This window comes from Sapajus apella, unplaced genomic scaffold (assembly GCF_009761245.1).
Source record: "Sapajus apella isolate SASKATOON/1434 unplaced genomic scaffold, GSC_monkey_1.0 scaffold95, whole genome shotgun sequence".
Taxonomy (NCBI): Eukaryota; Metazoa; Chordata; class Mammalia; order Primates; family Cebidae; genus Sapajus; species Sapajus apella.
Window position 1 is genome coordinate 5,091,371 of NW_022437035.1, and position 20,194 is coordinate 5,111,564.

The 20,194-nt window shown below is 38.8% G+C and overlaps 1 protein-coding gene across 2 annotated transcripts in view; it reads right to left on the minus strand.

The window, feature by feature from the left end:
* Positions 1-20,194, minus strand: part of TTC28 (tetratricopeptide repeat domain 28) — a 669,357-nt gene that overhangs the window by 632,712 nt on the left and 16,451 nt on the right. For both annotated transcript variants that reach the window (XM_032256524.1, XM_032256522.1), the window contains exon 2: positions 2,134-2,412. In XM_032256524.1, the coding sequence (XP_032112415.1) occupies positions 2,134-2,412 (279 nt within the window). The remainder of the gene's footprint in view (positions 1-2,133; positions 2,413-20,194) is intronic.

Here is a 20,194-nt window from a genome sequence, read left to right on the forward strand (position 1 = left end):
AAAAAAAAAAAAAAAAAAAAAGACCCTTCACTCTTGTTGCCCAGGCTGGAGTGCAGTGGCACGATCTCAGCTAACTGTAACCATCACCTCCCGGGTTCAAGCAATTCTCTAGACTCACCTCCCGAGTAGCTGGGATTACAGGCGACTGCCACCACACCCAGCTAATTTTTGTATTTTTAGTAGAAATGGGGTTTCACCATGTTGGCCAGGCTGTTCTCAAACTCCTGACCTCAGATCATCTGTCTGCCTCAGCTTCCCAAAGTACTGGGATTACAGGCATGAGCCACCTCGCCTGGCCCATATAGTTTCTCTCAACAATTTTTGTCTCATTTAGAATGATCATGGCTACAAAAGTAATCCTTTATCTGGCTGCATGTCTTCTTTTTTTTTTTTTTTTTTTAAGTAATCCTTTAGGGAACTACAGAATAGTAAACCATTCACAAGGCAGCAGCAATACTAGAAATTCCATTAAATGAGGCCAAAAAGACCTACCAGAGTCAAAGGATAAGGTACTATGACTTTTATTATTTGAGACAAGGTCTCATTCTGTTACCCAGACCAAAGTGTGGTGACGCAATCATAGTTCACTATAGCCTCTACCTCCCAGACTCAAGTGATCCTCTCACCTTAGCCTCCCAAGTAGCTGGAGATACAGGTGCAATGCCACCATACCTGGCTAATTTTTGTATTTTCTGTAGAGACAAGGTCTCACTGTGTTGTCTAGTCTGGCCTCAAATTTGTGGGCTCAAGGGATCCTCACACCTCAGCCTCCCAAAGTGCTGGGATTATAGGCGTGATCCACCATGCGCAGCCCTACAGTACATCATTAATAAGACATTAGGAAACTATTTTAAATCTCTAGGAAATATCCATTAACCTTTGTTAACCCTACAGAAAGCCAAGAATGGGATCAAATGGTTTTGCAGTTCTATGGAAAATATCACAAATACTTCAGTCACATCTTTTTTTATTGCATATATTTAAGGTATACAACGTGCTGTTTTTGTTTATTTATACACAGTGAAATAATTATTGCAGTCAATCAAATTAATATATTGATCATCTCACATAGAAGCCCTTTTTTGTGTGTGTTTGTATTATAAGAGAACCTATAATCTACTTTCTTAGCAATTATCCCTAATACAATACAATATCATTAACTATAGTCCTCATGTGGTACATTAGATCTCTCTAGAATTATTCATCCTGTATATCTGTAACTTTATATCCTTGAATCTACACTCCCCCATTTCATCCCTCTCCTATTCCCCACCCTCTATGCTTCAGGTGCCTCTTAAGAAATTGTTTCTGCGGGGCAAGGTGACACATCTGTAATTCCACCACTTTGGGAGGCCAAGGTGGTAGGGATGCTTGAGCAGAGGGGTTCAAGAACAGCCTGGGCAATATGGTGAAATCCCACTTCTATAAAAAATACAAAAATTAGCTGGGCATGGTGGCATATACCTGTAGTCCCAGCTACCCAGGAGACAGAGGTTGCAGTGAGTCAAGATTGTACCACTGTACTCCAGCCTAGGTGACAGAGTAAGACATTGTCTAAAAAAAAAAACAAAAAGAAAAGAAATTGTTTCTAAAAGAAACTAGGGGTTAGACTAGGAGTAGGCACACTGAAAATAAAGAATATATAATAAAAAACAAAGATAATAACTTAAGCCTTGCACCATTCAAGGGACTACAGATAATTACAATGCTTTATTAGAAAAAACAGAAATTTCCCTGATTAAATACCATTCTGAAAGTAAACAGTCATTGACAGAAAATAAAATTAATTATTTTAAATTGAAGGGAAGAAACATCATCATATTTCATCTAAAATATTATTTCAAAAAGAGATGTTCCAAAACCTATATAAAGAACTAAAATGTATCTTACTTATCAAGAAGCACAGAGAAAAAAAATTTTAATCTTAAACACGCAGGAAAAGAATTAAACTTGCAGATGGAAAGCACACTACCAAAAAAAAAAAAGGAAGCCTTATCAGCTCAAAGAAGTCATTTTATATTTTGCTGAAGTACAGATTATTAAAATATTAATAAGTATACTAAATCAATAAAATGTTATATTAAAGTAATAAGTCATCACAAAAGATTCTGTGAAAATAAATAAAATCTCTACCTTTGGCCATTTGGGATTGAGAAGTCGAGCTTTGATTGCATCATCCAGTGCCTTGTCATACTGCTGGATTTTCATGTAGGCTGCTGATCTATTGCTGTATAAGATGCAGTTCTGAGGGTCAACAGCCAGGGCTTCATTATACAGAACAATAGCTGTGTGGAAATCTCCATCATGACAGGCCTGATTACTCTGACGAACTTTCTCAACAAATTCAGCTTTGCTCAGTACGGGTCCATCAGGACTTCTCTGACCAATGGTGTTAGCACCAAAGAGAGGAATCTACAAAAAAAGAAACTTCATCAGACAAAGTTCAGATAGTCCAGAAGGGTTCCCCATCTGGTAAGATTTGGATGTCTGTCCCCTCCAAATTGCATATTAAAATCTGATCCCCAACATTGGATGTGGAGCCTAATGGGAGGTATTTAGGTCATAGGAGTAAATCACTCATGAACAGATTAATGCCGTCTCTTGAGGGTGAGTGAATTCTTACTCTTATTAGTTCCCAAGAGAGCCAGTTCTTAAGAGGCCTGCCACTGGTCTCTCTCTCTCTTGCTTCCTCTCACTATGTGATCTCTGCAAGCACAAGCCAGCTCCCCTTTGCCTTCTGCCATGAGTAGAAGCAGCTTAATGCCCTCACCAGATACAGATGCCTAACCTTGAACTTTCCATTCATCAAAATCATGAGCCAAATAACCATTTTTCTTTATAGATGACTCAGCCTCAGGTGTATCTTTACTTTTTAACTCTTATTTTTTTCAGATGAGGTCTCACTCTGTTGCCCAGGCTAAAGTGTGGTGGCACAAGCCTGGTTCACTGCAGCCTCAACCTCTGGGCACAAGCAATCTTCTTGCCTCAGCCATTTGAGTAGCTGGAAGTACAGGCTAATGCCATGGCATGCAGCTAACTTTTTTTTTTTTTTTTTTTTTTGGAGAGAATGGATTTCGCTGTATTCCCCAGGCTGGTTTTGAACCACTGGCCTCAAGCAATACTTCAACTTCAGCCTCCCAAAATGCTGGGATTACAGGCATGAGTCACTATGCCTGGCCAAGTATTCCCTTATAGCCACACAAAACAGACTAAGACATCACATGAACCTAAATAAAACAAACATTTTTCATGATCTCCTGAACATTATAGTTAACTTTTGTGCCCTGGAAGACAATAATATTCTCTCATAGCAGCCAACAAAGTGCCTTGCATGCATATGTATATGTGTATGTTTGATAGTTACATATATGTATATTTGTATTTGTTGAATGAATAAATGCAAAATGATAGTTACATTTATGTATATTTGTACTGAATGAATGAATAAATGCCATTTTCCTTGGCAATTTAAATACGATGGAAAAAATAAAATACAAACATATATGGACACTATAATCTCAACTATGTTAAGATGATTGCACTTAAAATAATGATGAAAAGCCTGGCACAGTGGCATGCACATGTCGTCCCAGCTACCCAAGATGGTGAAGCAGAAGGATCACTTTAGCCCAGAAATTTAATACTATAGTGTGCTACAACTGCACTGGTTAATAGCCATTGCACTCCAGTCTGGACAACATAGTGAGACCCATCTCTAAAAACAAATCAAAATACTAATCATACTAAATTATCTCTGGAAATAAGGTTGCGAAGTGTTTTAATTTTCTTAAACATATACAAGTTTTAAAATAAAAAAATAAGCTTAAAAAATGTTTTTCAGCCTGGCCAATATGGTGATACCCCATCTTCACCAAAAATATAAAAATTAGCTAGGCGTGCTGGCACACACCTATCGTCCCAGTTACTTGGGAGGCTGAGGCAGAAGAATTGCTTGAACCCAGGAGGCAGAGGTTGCAGTAAGCCAAGATCGCTGTACTCCAGCCCAGGCAATAGAGCAAGACTCGTTCTCAAAAAAAAAAAAATGTTTTCATGTACCATTGAATCTTTTTGGACTGGCAAATTTGGTTACTGTAATTTGGCTACTACCATGAAATTTCAAAGACAAACAACAGTTTTTAAAGACCAGCAAAAAAAAAAATTCAGCTGTAAACTATGTTCTGGCAATTTAAAATCTGTTTTTGATGTTGATTTTTCAAAATCACTAAGTTTTCTGTAACTTTGTATGACAACAGTGACCTTAAAACCAATGGGAGCAAAGGTGTCAAGTCAAGTGTTTTTGTTTGGTTGGCTGGTTTGGTTTTTTTTGTGCTTTTTTTGAAACAGGATCTTGCTCTGTCACCCAGGTTGGGGTGCAGTGGTATGATCATGGCTCACTGCAGCCTCAACCACCTAGGCTCAAGCTATCTTCCCACCTTAGCCTCCCAAGTTGCTGGAACCTCAGACATGCACCACCCCACCTGGCTAATTTTATTATTTTGTAGAAACAAGGTCTCCTCATGTTGCTGAGGCTGATCTCAAATTCCTCGGCTCAAGCAATCCTCCCACCTTTACCTCCTAAGCTGCTGAGACTACAGGTGTGAACCACAGCACCCAGCTTGTTATTCATTTTTAAAACATAAAAATTATGAACTGTATTCGAGTACAAAGGGAAGAAATTTAACACAGTAGTTATCAGGAGAGACATTTTATACTTTTAAGCAAGCTTGCCCTAAGTGAAATTAAAACAAAAAGTATTTTTTCCCTATGTCTTCCTTTAAGATCAAGTCCAGTACCTCCATTCAGAAGAGGATGCATCTGATTTGAAGCAATAGGCCAACATATACAAAGAATAGACTCCTCAAAGAAGTATTTGCATGAAAAAAAGAAAAAGGTCCCCAAAGAAGGGAACAAAGGCAGATCTAACTGCACACATGAGCAACCATTATTCTCCCTCCGCTCACAAGGAGATTATATCCTGACTTCCAGGACAATTCAAAACATTCAAGGATTCCGTAAGTTTCAAATATCAGTGTCCAAGTTATATTCAACCTTCTTTCTTTTTTTTCTTTTTTTCTTTTCTTTCGGAAGGAGTTTCACTCTTGTTGCCCAGGCTGGAGTACAATCTAAACTCACTGCAACCTCCGCCTCCCAGGTTTAAGCAATTCTCCTGCCTCAAACTCCCGAGTAGCTGGGATTACAGGCATGCACCAATATTAAACTTTCTCATACTGTAAATGGCCAACCAATAATGTACTTAAAGGTTTTTTTTTTTTAATTATGATCATGAAACATATCGTTTGAAAGTAAATGGACTATATAACATTTACCAAACAACCAGAATTTTCAGTCTTTATTCTTTTTTATTCCATTATCAAATCAATGTATAAAACACTGACAATATGTAAGACTAATTTCATTTTGGAAAATATGATCATAATGGCTCTGCTTAAGATCAATACTCATAAGGTATAGAAACAAATTCCGTATCTGAAAATTCAGGGGCATGACATAAAAAAAGCAACTGAAGACTTTTCTTTTTTTTTAAAGATGGAGTTTCACCATATTAGTCAGGCTGGTCTCGAACTCCTGACTTCAGGTGATCCACCCACCTCAGCCTCCCAAAGTGCTGGGATTACAGGCGTGAGCCACTGCGCCTGGCCAACTAAAGACTTTTAAAGTAAAATGAATTATTAGGTTCATAAGTAGCCTCTAAGTTATTTAAAAAAAAAAAGAAAGAAAGAATAATCCTACTATTACACTACTATTACAGTATTCCCTACTTCTCATAAAGAATTTCAGAGTAGGCTGAACTCAGTGGTTCACACCTGTAATCCCAGCACACTGGAAGACTAAGAAGGGAAGACTGCTTGAGTCCAGAAGTTTGAGACCAGCCTGGCAACAGAGCGAGACCCTGGTTCTATTTTAAAAAGAAAAAAAATTATTTAAAAAAATTGCAAGTGGGGCATAGTGGCTCACACCTGTAATCCCAGCACTTTGGAGGCCGAAGTGGATGGATCACCTGAGGTCAGGAGTTCAAGACCATCCTGGTCAACATGGTGAAACCCCATCTCTACTAAAAATACAAAAATTAGCTGGGCATAGTGACAGGTGTCTATAATCACAGCTACTTGGGAGGCTGAGGCAGGAAAATCACTTGAACCCAGGAGGCAGAGGTTGCAGTGAGCCAAGATCACACCACTGCAGTCCAGCCTGGATGACAAGAGTGGGACTCCATCTCAAAAAAAAAAAAAAAAAAAATGTTTAAAAAGAATTGCAGATTAGGTCAGGTGCAATAGCTCATGTCTGTAATCCCATACTTTGGGAGGCTAAGGTGGAAGGATTGCTTGAGCCCAGGAGTTCAAGTCCAGCCTGGGCAACAAAGCAAGACCCTGTCTCTACAAAAAAGACAAAAAATAGCTGGGTGTGGTGACACGCACCTGTAGTCCCAGCTACTAGGGAGGCTGAAGTGGGAGGACCGCTTGAGCCTAGGGGGTCAGGGCTGAAGTGAGCTATGATCGTGCCACTTGCACTTCAGCCTGAGCAACAAGCAAGACCCTGTCTCAAAAAAAAAAGAATGAAAGAGTAGTAATTTTGGTTCAATGCCGACACAGATAATAATGAAATTAAGAAGAAAAGTGATCTTCATTCTATTACCTCCATGTACAGTAATATAAAGTAACATTTCCCAAAATATATTCTAAGGAAACCCTAGGTCCTCAGGAGACTAGGATGAACAACATTAAATAAATCTCTTCTTTAGTGAAATATCTCTCAGAGATCTTATTTTGCACACTGTGGATCTGAGAGGGGGGAATACCATACACCATAAGATCAAATGACCTTTATAATAAAGCATCTAGTAAGTCCAGAAATTGCTTGAAACACTGATGTACACCATTACTAAGGCCTCTAAGAGCAAAGAAAATACCATGAATGAGTCAGTACTAGTACAAAGATTCTAAATACTAGAGGAGAACTCCACCACCATCAAATGTTCACAAATTTAAAAGAAAAATGCACTGTAGTAAGCACTCCACAGAAGCTTCTAACTTGTCAAAATATATCTGCGTTTACTCAGCTGGAGACTGTGTAGTGGTCAGAAGGTTAAGAAACAGAAACTTCTGGCCAGACGCAGTGGCTCACGCTTGTAATCCCAGCACTTTGGGAGGCTGACTAAAAATACAAAAATTAGCTGGACATGGTGGCACACGACTGTAGTCCCAGCTACTCGGGAGGCTGAGGTAGGAGAATCGCTTGAACCCAGGAGGCAGAGATTACAGTGAGCTGAGATGGTACCACTGCACTCCAGCCTGGTAACAGAGCAAGACTACATCTCAAAAGAAAGAAACAGAAATTTTTGTGTATGGTTAAGAAGAATAAACACACAACTTCCCAAGTCCTTTTCTTTCTTTTTTTTTTTTTTTTTTTTTTTTTTTTTTTTGGAGATACAGTCTCACTCTGTTGCCCAGGCTGGAGGGCAATGCCATGATCTGGGCTCACTGCAACCTCCACCTCCAGGTTCTATCAATTCTCCTGCTTCAGCCTCCTGAGCAGCTAGGATTACAGGTGTGTACCACCACACCTGGCTAATTTTTGCATTTTTAGTAGAGATGGGATTTCGCCATGTTAGCCAGGCTGGTCTCAAACTCCTGACCTCAAGTGATCCCCCTGCCTGGCCTCCCAAAGTGCTGGGATTATAGGCGTGAGCCACCACGCCCAGCTACAAGTCCTTTTCTATCTTATCTGTAATTGATAAACTTGACAGAGAAAAAAGACCTTTGCATGTATTTCTCAGATTACATATATGATACACTTAAAATAACCAACCATATCAAATTCAGGAACTAATTTAGCGAGTTTACTTAGATTAACTATTATGATATTATTTCTTCCTTCATGAGTTCCAAAATAGAGAAAAATATTGTGACTGTATTTCATATACATATAGCATATGGATATCAACATATATTAACATCGCTGATATTTTCATCTGATCCTCTGACAAATTCATCTTAAAAGGGTAGGAGTGTCAGTAACATGTGAGCCAAACGGGTTCAGTATATGCAGCCACATATAATTCCTACATACATGGTATAATTTCAGTCCTGTTATAAATTTTTCCAGCTTCATTGAGGTATAAATTGACAAGTAAAAACATGTATCTAGAAGGTGTGTAATGTGATGCTTTGATATGTGTATGTATTGTGAAATGATTACCAAAGTCAAGCTAATTAACATATCCATCACCTCACAGAGCTATCTTTTGCGTATATGGTGAAATTACTTAAGACCTACTCTCTCAGCAAATTTCAAGTGTATAATACATTAACTACAGTCACCATGCTGCACACTAGGTCTCCAGAACTTATTTACCTTATAGCTGAAGGTTTATACCCCTTGACCACCATCTCCCCATTTCTCCCACCCTTGTCCCCTGATAACCACTCTTCTACTCTGTTTTTATGAATTCAACATTTTTGGATCCTACATATAAGTTAGATTATACAGTATTTGTCTTTCTGTGTCTGGCTCGTTTCACTTAGCATAACATCCTCTAGGTTCATCCATATTGTTGCAAATGTCAGGGTTTCCTTCTTAAGGTTGAATAACATTGGTATTTTGTGTATGCACATTTTTTAAATTCATTCATCCATCAATGGACACTTAGGTAGTTTCTATAACTTGGTAATTGTGAATACCACTGCAACATACATGAAAGTGCAGATATCTCTTCAAGATAGTAATTTTATTTCCTTCAGAGACACATCCAGGAGTGGGACTGCTGGCTCCTATGGTAGTTATATTGAGCAGCTTTTCATAACCCTGTTAGAAGTCTGTAGGTCTTCTTTGTACAAATTATATTCAGGTATTTTGCCCATTTTAAAAATGAGGTTACTTATTTGATAACGAGTGGTATGAGTTCCTTATTTATTGTGTATATTATTGGCCCTCATCAGGCATATGATTTACAAATATTTTATCCCACCCCATAGGTTACTTTTTCATTTTGTTGACTGTTTCTTTTTTTGTGGAGATTTTTAGTTTGATGTAGTCCCACCAGCTTTTTTTGCCTAGGTTTTTGGCGTCACATCCAAAAAAATCATTGCCAAAACCAATATTATAGAACTTTTTCTTCTATGTTTTCTTCTAGGAGTTTTAGAGTTTCAGGTCCTATGTTTAAGTATTTAATCTTGTTTGAATTGATTTTTGTGTGTAGTGTAAGTTAAAGATCCAATTTCACTTTATGGCATGTGATAGCCAGTTTCCCAGGACCATATATGTTGGAAACTATCTTTCCCCGTTGTGTATCAGCTTAAAATAGACTTGCTATAACTAAGTTTTATGTAAGCATCAAGGTAACCACAAAGCAAAAACCTATAGTAGATACACAAAAGATAAAGGAACCAAAGCATACTATAGAAAATCATCAAATCAGCAAGAAAGACAAGAAAAAAACAAAGGAATAAAAGATTTACAAAACAGCCCGAAAACAATTGACAAAATAGCAATAGTAAGTACTTACCTATGAATAAGTACTTTAAGTATAAATGTAGTAAGTTCTCCAATCAAAGAACGGAAAGATTGAATGGATAAAAATTCAGGACCCAATAAAATTTTTAAATTAAAAAAAAAAAAACAGGACCCAAAGAGATGCTGCTTACAAAAACTATAAAGACTCATTTCAGCTTTAAGAGTACATACAGACTGAAAGTGAAGGGACAGGAAAGACATTCCATGCAAATAGAAACCAAAAGAGAGCAGGGATAACTATACTTATATCAGACAAAATAGACTTTAAGTCAAAAACTATTAATAAGAGACAAATAAAATATCTGTATAATTATAAAAAGGTGAATTCATTAAAAGGGTATAATTATAAACACATACGCATCCAACATCACAGTACCTAAATATATAAAGCAAATATTAACAAATCTGAAGGGAGAACTAGTAATAAAGAAACAGTGGAAACTTCAACATGCAACAGACAGAAATCAATACGGAATATGCTGGACTTGAACTACACTTTAGACCAAATGGACCCAACAGACATGTACAGAACATGCTATCCAACAGCAGCGGAATATAAATTCTGTTATAACTTTTGATTATTCAAATGATATATTTAAAAAACTTATCACCTCTATATTAAAAATTACAGGTAATTCAAATAATTAAATATATGAAATAAAATTATAAAGTATCGAAAGGAAAGAATCTTTTTTTTTTTTTTGAGACAGAGTCTTGCTGTGTCACCAAGCACCAGGCTGGAGTACAGTGGCAATTCTCCTTTGCTTGAGCCTGTGAGGAGGGGGTTGCAGTGAGCCAAGATCACGCCACTGCACTCCAGCCTGGGTGACAGAGCAAAACCTTGTCTCAAAAAAAAAAAATAAAAATAAGAAAGAAAAAGGACATGTGGTACGAATACACCATGGAATACTACTCAGCCATAAAAGAATGAAATAATGTCTGCTGCAGCAACTTGGAGGAAGCTGCAGGCCATTATGCTAAGTGAAGTAACTCAGGAATGAAAAACCTAATCCCATATGTTCTCACTTATAAATGAGAGCTAAACTACAGGTACGCAAAGACATATAGAGTGGTATAATAGACACTGAAGACTTAGGAGGTAGAAACTGGGAAAGGGGTAAGGGATAAAATACTACATATTGGAAATTGAGTACAATGTATACTACTCTGGTGATAACTGCACTAAAATCTCAAACTTCATCACTACACAATTCATCCATGTAACCAAAAATGACTTGTACCCCAAAAGCTATTGAAATATAAAATATATATGTAAAATTATTTAATACATTAAAAATGTAAAATGTTCCAGTTCCCAGTTTATAGTTTTTATAACTTGCTGAGGTTTTGTTTGTTTTAAGAAAGGCTGGGTCATATCACCTGCATTGACTTGTTAATTCCCATAGTTTCATGCCCATGAATAATAGAATCTTAACTACAAACTATTCAATATAGAGTCTAAAATGGAGATTTACCAAAACACAATTCTGATATTCTAACCTTTGTATCTCTACAGTGTTCTCTTGAGGTGGTTACAAAAAAGTCACTACCATTTTACTTGGTAAATAGCCAACTTCTTTTTTTTTTTTTTTTTTTTTTTTTGGAGACGGAGTTTCACTCTTGTTACCCAGGCTGGAGTGCAATGGCGCGATCTCGGCTCACCGCAACCTCCGCCTCCTGGGTTCAGGCAATTCTCCTGCCTCAGCCTCCTGAGTAGATGAGATTACAGGCAAGCACCACCATGCCCGGCTGATTTTTTGTATTTTTTAGTAGAGACGGGGTTTCACCATGTTGACCAGGATGGTCTCGATCTCTTGACCTCGTGATCCACCCGCCTCGGCCTCCCAAAGTGCTGGGATTACAGGCGTGAGCCACCGCGCCCGGCTTCTTCTTTTAAGACTAATGGAGAAAATCATTTGGCTTGTTTAGTTATTATAATGACAAATATTCAAATATACAAGGTCAAAATTATTAAAATTTCAAATTCAACCAAGTTACAAATACATGCAATTTGAACACTTAACAAATAAGCATGAATAATTTATATTATATGCCATTAAATTTTAAAAGCATTGTTTTTCAGTTCTTATGATAAATAATAAAAATCCCTGAGACTATTACTGATCTCTGAACTTACTGGTACTTTCACACCTTTTTTTGATACGCTTTATGAGAAGGGAACCAGTGAAATAAAAACCAGTGAAGGACCCCGTTTCTACTAAAATATCAATTTTTGTAAAGGTAAAATCATGACTATCACACAGACATAAAATGAACACACATCAAAGACTTTAACTCATTAATTAATTAATGAGTGACCCAGTAAGATATTACAACTAATTCAGAGAATTCCAAGTACCACACATGTAAAGGCAATCAGAAATGCTGAAATGAATTTCTAAATACTAAATGCACAACTGGCCTTTGCAGGGGAGAAGGAAAGGAAAATTGATCACCCTTCCATTTAGAAAGAATAATTTGCATGCCTATGGATGAGAATCACACTGATCAGTTATCTGCAGTATACACATATAGAAAATAGCTCAAAGACAATGAAAGGTGCAAACCTCTTAGAATTGGATGAAACAGAAGGGTAAACTGCATTCCAGACAACCTAGTTTTCCACTGAAGATACCCAGTAATCTTTACAAGTCTTTCACAATTTTTTCTGACAGCCTCAAAGTACAGTATTCTAGAACTGGGGAAATAAGCTATCTTTTATGAAATACATATGATCAAAAGAAGCCTGACATGAGATAATTAGAAGGAAGTGGTGCTAGAAATGAACACAAACACAAAACACAGCAGGAACCTAGGAATGCATAATTAATGCAAATAAAATTGTTTTCAGCATCATCCAAGGGAGAGAGAAACCTAGGTCTAAGTATACAAGTATAGGATTCTAAACTTCACAGACCCCAGTGCTCTTACCAGACCTATTTTAACACCAATTTAAGAGTCAATGTTGGCAGAAATGATCTGTGATCTCCTGCCAGTGTTCTATGAGGTATAAAACAAGGTCGTAGGCTAACCCCACCTCTCAATCCATTTTTAAAAACTTAAGTCTTAGAATTTGAAACAACTTTTAGAAGATCGAAACAGGGGTCAGCCAATGTTAGATTTCAGTCAAATCTAGCCTGCTGCCTATTTTTGGAAATACAGGTTTATTAGAAAGCAGCCATATTCATTCAGTTACCTGTTATCTATGGCTGTTTTGTGCTACAGTGGTGGGACTGAATAGCTGCAATATAGACCAGATAGCCCACAAAGCCTAAAGTATTTATCATCTAGCTCTTTATAGAAAGTATGCCAACCTCTGATCTAGCTCAACAGTTGCCAGTATACACTTTCAAGTCTCTTGACCTCTTTTGTTTTTTAATTAGAAACAGGGTGTCACTATGTTGCTCAGGTGGGTGTCAAACTCCTGTCCTCAAGTGAGCCTCCCACCTCAGCCTCCCAAATTGCTGGGATTACAGGCATAAGCCACTGCACTGAGTCACACAGTCACTCTTTGTTGTTGTTGTTGAAACAGGGTCTTGCTCTGTTGCCCAAGCTGGAGTGTAATGGCATGATCTCAGCTCACTGTGACCTCAACCTCCCAGGATCAGGTGATCTTCCCGCCTCAGCCTCCCAAGTAGCTAGGACCACAGGTGCTCTGCTGCCTAGGCTGGAGTGCACATAGCTCACTGCAGTCTCAACCTCCCAGGTTCAGGCAATCCTCCTGCCTCAGCCCCCCATACAGCTGGGACCACAGGTATATACCACCATGCCCAGCTAATTATTTGATTTTTTTTTTTTTGTACATATGGTCACTTTGTTGTCCAGGCTGGTCTCAAACTCCTGGGCTCAAGCAGTACTCCCACCTCAGCCTCCCAAAGTGCCGAGATTACAGGCATGAGCCACTGTGCTTGGCCCTCGCCACCCTCCTGACTTCTCAAACACAAAAAACCTCTTCTGATCCCTCAATTATACATTTTAGACAGCTAACTGAGAAAATAGAAATAAATAGCAAAGGTTACCCTGAATTTAGTTTTTGTTTGTTTTTTGGTTTTTCGGTTTTTTTGAGACGGAGTTTCACTCTTGTTGCCCAGGCTGGAGTACAATGGCGTGGTCTTGGCTTACTTGTCTCCGTCTCCCGGGTTCAGGCGATTCTCCTGCCTCAGCCACCCAAGTAGCTGGGATTACAGGAGCCCACCACCACTCCCAGCTAATTTTTGTATTTTTAGTAGAGACAGGGTTTCACCATGTTGGTCAGGCTGGTCTCAAACTCCTGACCTCAGGTGATCCACTCACCTCGCCCTCCCAAAGTGCTGGGATTATAAGCGTGAGCCACTGCGCCCAGCCTGAATTTAGTATTGTCTTTAAATACATTATATTCCATGCACCAAAACTGTACCTATACATATTTAAAAAAAAAAAAAGACGTATATATGTGAACAAGTTATTTTATTTATCCAGTCCACAGATAATGCTTGGTATACATGTGAACTGAACCATAGGCTCTGTTTGGAGTCCACAAAACCTAGGAAGCAGTGATCTGATTGAAGTTTCCTTAGTACACAAAATAAAAGCTTAAGCTGGTTAATCAATTCTGCCACCTAATTCTAATTGCTATCAGATATAATGGCTTGACAGTAACTATTCTATTGTTTTTGCCAGACATCTTAAAAAATTTCAATAATCTTAGTCTATTTAGTTATTTAAAGGAACATTCAATGATAATCTGATCTGACAAATTCAAAGAGAAGTTATATTGCTCAGAACTAAATGTCTATGGAAACATTTTGAGATCTTGTTCCACAGTTAATATAGATGTCTGGTAACACCTGTCAAGAAGTTTTTCAGACCAAAATCTTCTTAGCTGGGTGTGTATTGCAAAGCTTTTTGTTCCAGGCTGAAACAGACAAATATTTCTTCAAAAAATTCTAGTTTCGCCTGCAGGTACTCCCTGAACCTATTCTATTAGCCAGAAGGATGGTCCTTCAATCAGATGAGACACCAGGTTAAGCATCTCAATATTACAAAAGGAAACTGACAGCATCTTTATCATTTGCCCACTTGATCCCTACTGTATAAATATGCACTCAGTATACACCACAGAATACCTACACTCTAAGCCCTCACCAGAAAATACAACTTTATATTATTTACTGTTCTGATAGGTTTTCCTTTCATTAACCTAAATCTGCCTCCCTAAAACTCCCATTGATCTGAGTTTTGTGCCTGTGTGGACCCATTAGGAACCCCAAAGTTGGTAGGAAAATTATTTTAAGCTGAAGGCATCTGAAACTCAACAGATAGAGGAAGATTTCTCAGAGCTTTCTTGACTAAAAGCAGTGACCACTGGGAAATGAGGCTGCCATAAATCCCCGCTTTGGAGCAGGTCTACTCCCAAGAGGAAGAATAATACACTTATCACAGGCTGGGCACAGTGGAGCACTCTGGGAGGCCAAGGCAAGTGGATTGCTTGAGCCCAGGAGTTCCAGACCAGGTTGGATAACATGGCAAAACCCCATCTCTACTAAAAATACAAAAAATTAGCCAGGCATGGTGGCATGAGTCCTTAGTCCCAGCTACTCAGGAAGCTGAGGTGGGAGAATCACCTGAGCCTGTAAAGTCAAGAATGCAGGGAGCCGAGATGGTGCCACTGCACTCCAGCCTGGGTGATGGGGGTGAGACCTTATCTCAAAAGTAAAAAAAAACAAAAGTCCATAAATCCCCTCTTTCAGGAATTACATGGCCCTAGAGAAGATGAAAAGACCGCTGATGCCTGCACAGACTAACATTATCACAAACTTTCTTATCTCTCGTTTGTTCTAGAAACCCATTTGTTTTTCAGAAAAAAACCTATTTGCTCTTCCCATAGAAGCTGTCTCTCCCCACGTCCCTTCCCATATTAGGTATATAAGCCTTTAATTCTACCCGTCTAATAAGCCAGCTACTCCTTTTCTCTGTTCCCATACACATACCACAAATCTTTCTCTCCAGTTAATGTTGTATCAGTTTAATTTGCAGGGCCCCAGACCACAAACATAATAGAAGAATTTTTTCCTCCCTTATGTGCCCAAAAATGATATAGGAAAACATTTAAGTCTTCTGTCTTCAGATATTGTGCACAACTCTCACATGTCTTGTATGCCTCTGTAGCATCTGTGGTTTAGGACTATTGTGTGCTCAACTTCTGTTCATGCAACCTTTCTTTTTCACTTGGAAGAAAAAATTAGAAGGGAGAAGAATGAATGAAGGACATTATAAAGGGATTGGCTAAACTAGTCAGAGTACCTGTTCATTTGTATTTGATAAGCTGTAGCTCTCCCACCATTTCTCCATTTAAAAGCCTAAGTGCCCTCAGTAACTTGTGAAGGCTAAAAAGCAGCAATCTATTAAGTCCTTAATTAAGGACTATGTATACCCAACCCAGCTTAAGCCTTCTCAGAACTGAGATTCTGCTAAATGCCTGGTCAGGAACTGCTCAGGGGTGACACAAGGGCTTAAAATAAATTAACAAATGCCCACTCCTTTCTTTCCCTTCCCTTACTGTGAATTGTCATCTTACATCCTTTAGGATGTTACTACAAATTTGTCACTTCAACCATCTTCAGTGGACCAGCAAATCCTTAGGTAGGAAGTGGGAAATGTTTCCTTTCTAAGCTAAATGCCCTAACTTCCCTCAAATGTTTATCATATGACCTAGTCACTTTTTAGGATGCTCTCTAGTTAAGTAACATGTTCCTCTAAAAATATGATTCTTAAAACTGGACTGAAGCCGGGTGCTGTGGCTCACACCTGTAATCCCAGCACTTTGGGAGGCCGAGTTGGGCAGATCACAAGGTCAAGAGATCGAGACCATCCTGGCCAACATGGTGAAACCCCATCTCTACTAAAAATACAAAAATTAGCTGGGCATGGTGGCGCATGCCTGTAGTCCCAGGTACTCGGAAGGCTGAGGCAGGAGAATTGCTTGAACCCAGGAGGCAGCGGTTGCAGCGAGCCAAGATTGTGCCACTGCACTCCAGCCTGGCACCTGGCGACGGAGTGAGACTCTGTCTCAAAAAAAAACCTGGACTGAAACTCAAAATAGAGCAGAACCAATAGCTTTTTAGACAATGACACTCTATATTCATTAATGAATACTAGGGCTATATTCCTTAGCCCTTTAGAGATTAAATATGGTTAGTTCATAGTATGCTTACCTAATAAACTCAATCTTTTTTCCAACAAATTACTGATAAATAAGGTTTATTCACATGTATTTGAACCTAAATGCAGAACCTCACTTATAACTGATGAATGTTGACTTGATTTATCAATATCTTCAACTGTTGAGCACATGTACTCTGTGCCAGGCATTTACTAAAAATTGAACATAAAAAAAGAAAACAAACATGGTCCCTAACCTACAGATTAAAGGCCACCTTGGTGATTTCATCATATCATCTAGTATATCAATATATCTTAGAATCCTAAATTTTTCCATGTATTATCTATCCATTTCATATTTGTGAAAACCTAAGTCCCATAAACATAACTTTTTTTTTTTTTAATTTTTTAAATAAAGATGGGGTTTCACCATGTTGGTCAGGCTGGTCTTGAACTCCCGACCTCAGCTGATCCGCCCATCTTGGCCTCCAAAGTGCTTGGATTACAGGCATGAGCCACCGTGTCCGGCCTAAACGTGACTTTTATGACTTCATATCTGTACTATTAAATAACATAATATTTTTAAAAATAGTCCTGTGCCTTGGTACAGACTTCTGCAAGTTTCTATGAACTTTATGGTTAGTCTAATTCAAAAACTTTATTAACATTAAATCTATAAAATTCATGTTATCCCTAAGATGATAATACTTTATCAAATTATTTCAAAAAAATCAAAATATACTATTTCATCTTAGAACTCCCCCAAACCCTCAAAATAGGTAATGACAAGTTCTTAAGTGAACCCAAGTTGATACCTACTCCTTATCACCTCTATCAGTCAGGATTCAGTTAGAAGACAGAAATTACATCAGTTATTTGAACAGATAAAATGTAATACAAGAATTTGTTAACTGAGTTTGAAGTTTTTAAGTAAAAAGCTGAGGAAGCAAAGAGAGCACAGAGATAGCAACTGCAGGAAGCAGCTACCACCCCTAAGGCTGAGTTAACAAACACGCAGAGGAGGGGCCCAGGGAACGTAAACTCAGACTTTGGAGCAGGCACTTCTCAGCTGTGCTGGTTTTTCTAATTTCTCAGGAGAGGCCCAATGAGCCTGGGACCTAGTGGTTTCTAAAGGAGGCTTGATAAAACTGGTCCTCAAATGTTGGGAAAACTGCTAACTGAATCCAGAAACTGATGCAGGAAGGTACTGCTGCTGCAGAGATGAAGAAATGTCGTTAAGGCAGCACCCACAGGAACAGCAGAGAGGAAGGCCATGAAGGGGATGCTAGCAAGTCCCTCTTGCCTCTTCTAGATCTTTACCACCCACTACTTGCAACAGGGAGCAGCCGGCAGAGCAGAAATATTGCTTGCACAATCTCAGCCCCAGGATCACAAAGCAGAATACATAACATATCTTTTCAGCTAAGAATAAACAAGATGGATTTGGAGCAATAATTTAACTGGCAAAATACCTTCTGTTCCAAGGACACACAAACTATCTGTTTAATAATCTACAATTTTGTGCAAGGGATCAAAATCAGTGACTCCAATCTGTATCCAACACTTAATCATCTCATGCTACTCTGAAGGGTAATAATAACAAAAACAATATCTAATAAATATTTAACACTTCATGCCTGGAACTGTTTAAATAGTATACATGTATTGCCTGATACTCCATTATGCTACACACACAAACAAAAGAAAAAAATACAGATATTTAATGCTCACAACAAACCTGTGAAGTAGACAAGGTAGTATTCCCACTTTTTTTTTTTTTTTTTTTGAGACAGACTTTTGCTCTTGTTACCCAGGCTGGAGTGCAATGGCGCGATCTCGGCTCACCGCAACCTCCGCCTCCTGGGTTCAGGCAATTCTCCTGCCTCAGCCTCCTGAGTAGCTGGGATTACAGGCACGCGCCACCATGCCCAGCTAATGTTTTTTTTGTAGTTTTAGTAAAGACGGGGTTTCACCATGTTGACCAGGATGGTCTCGATCTCTTGACCTCGTGATCCACCCGCCTCGGCCTCCCAAAGTGCTGGGATTACAGGCTTGAGCCACCGCGCCCGGCCCAGTATTCCCACTTTATACATGGGACAATAAGATGCAGAAAAGTTAAACACATTGGCCAAAGTCACACAGTTGCGGACAGGCTTAGATTAACCCCAAGGAGCCAGACTCCAGAGTCCATGATTTTGACCACTACATACACCTCAATGCCACAATACACAACCTTCTGTAAATCTAATGTAGCCTTTGAAATGTAACTCTTGTTGAACACAACTGTTTACATGGTTTTTAAAGTTTATATATGGATTTGTAGCTTTACAGAAAATCAAATTCTCACAGATGGAGGGATTTTTTTTTTTTAAACTCTCTACTGAAAACATCCAACCTGACAACACACTTCTGGTGACCCAACCAATACAGAATAAAGTGGGCAGAATAAAGGCAATAATCTTCCACACTGCAAAATAAAGCTACTACCTTCACTACTGTCCCACTCAGAAATCAGAAGTAAATTAATTCATAGATGTTTACAATTTATCTTCTAAATTATTATTTCTGGGTCGAGCTTGGTGGTTCATGACTAATCTCAACGCTTTGGGAAGCCAAGGCAGGAGGATCACTTGAGGTCAGGAGTCCAAGACAAACCTGGCCAACATGGTGAAACCCTGTCTCTACTAAAAATACAAAAATAAGCCAGGCAAGGTGGCACACACCTGTAGTCCCAGCTACTTGGGAGGCTGAGACATAAGAATCACTTGAACCCAGGAGGCAGAGGTTGCAGTGAGCTGAAATCGTGCCACTGCACTCCAGCCTGAGCAGGCAACAGAGCAAGACTCTGTCTAAAAAAACAAAATTATTTCTATTGATTGAAGTTCAAAAATATGCTAGGGTTGAAAATACAAAATTAAAAATGGTCCATGATCCTCAATATTAGATACTTGCCTTACATTAAAACTTTGTATGAATGGAAATTGAATATAAGTATTTTTTACTTTCTTGCAATCCTTTTTTTTTTTTTTTTTAGCCAGAGTCTCGCTCTGTCACCCAGGCTGGGGTGCAATGGTGCAATCTCAGCTCACTGCAACCTCCGCCCCCCAGGTTTAAGCAATTCTCCTGCCTCAGGCTCCCAAGTAGCTGGGATTACAGGCACCTACCACTGCACTCAGCTAATTTTTGATTTTTAGTAGACAGGGTTTCACCATGTTGGCCAAGCTGGTTTCAAACTCCCGACCTCAGGTGATCCACCCACCTCAGCCTCCCAAAGTGCTAGGATTACAGGTGTGAGCCACCAAGCCTGGCCTCTTACAATATTGTTAAACATAATGATAGGCGTTTCTAGTGTCATGATTAAGGATTCAGGATTACAAAAGGCCAATGTTAAAATGCTGATGAATCTGAAATTACTGTGTACAAAAAGTAATAAAATATTACACAAGAAAAAACTTTCAAAAAATTTTTGAGGCCGAGCGCGGTGGCTCACGCCTGTAATCCCAGCACTTTGGGAGGCCGAGGC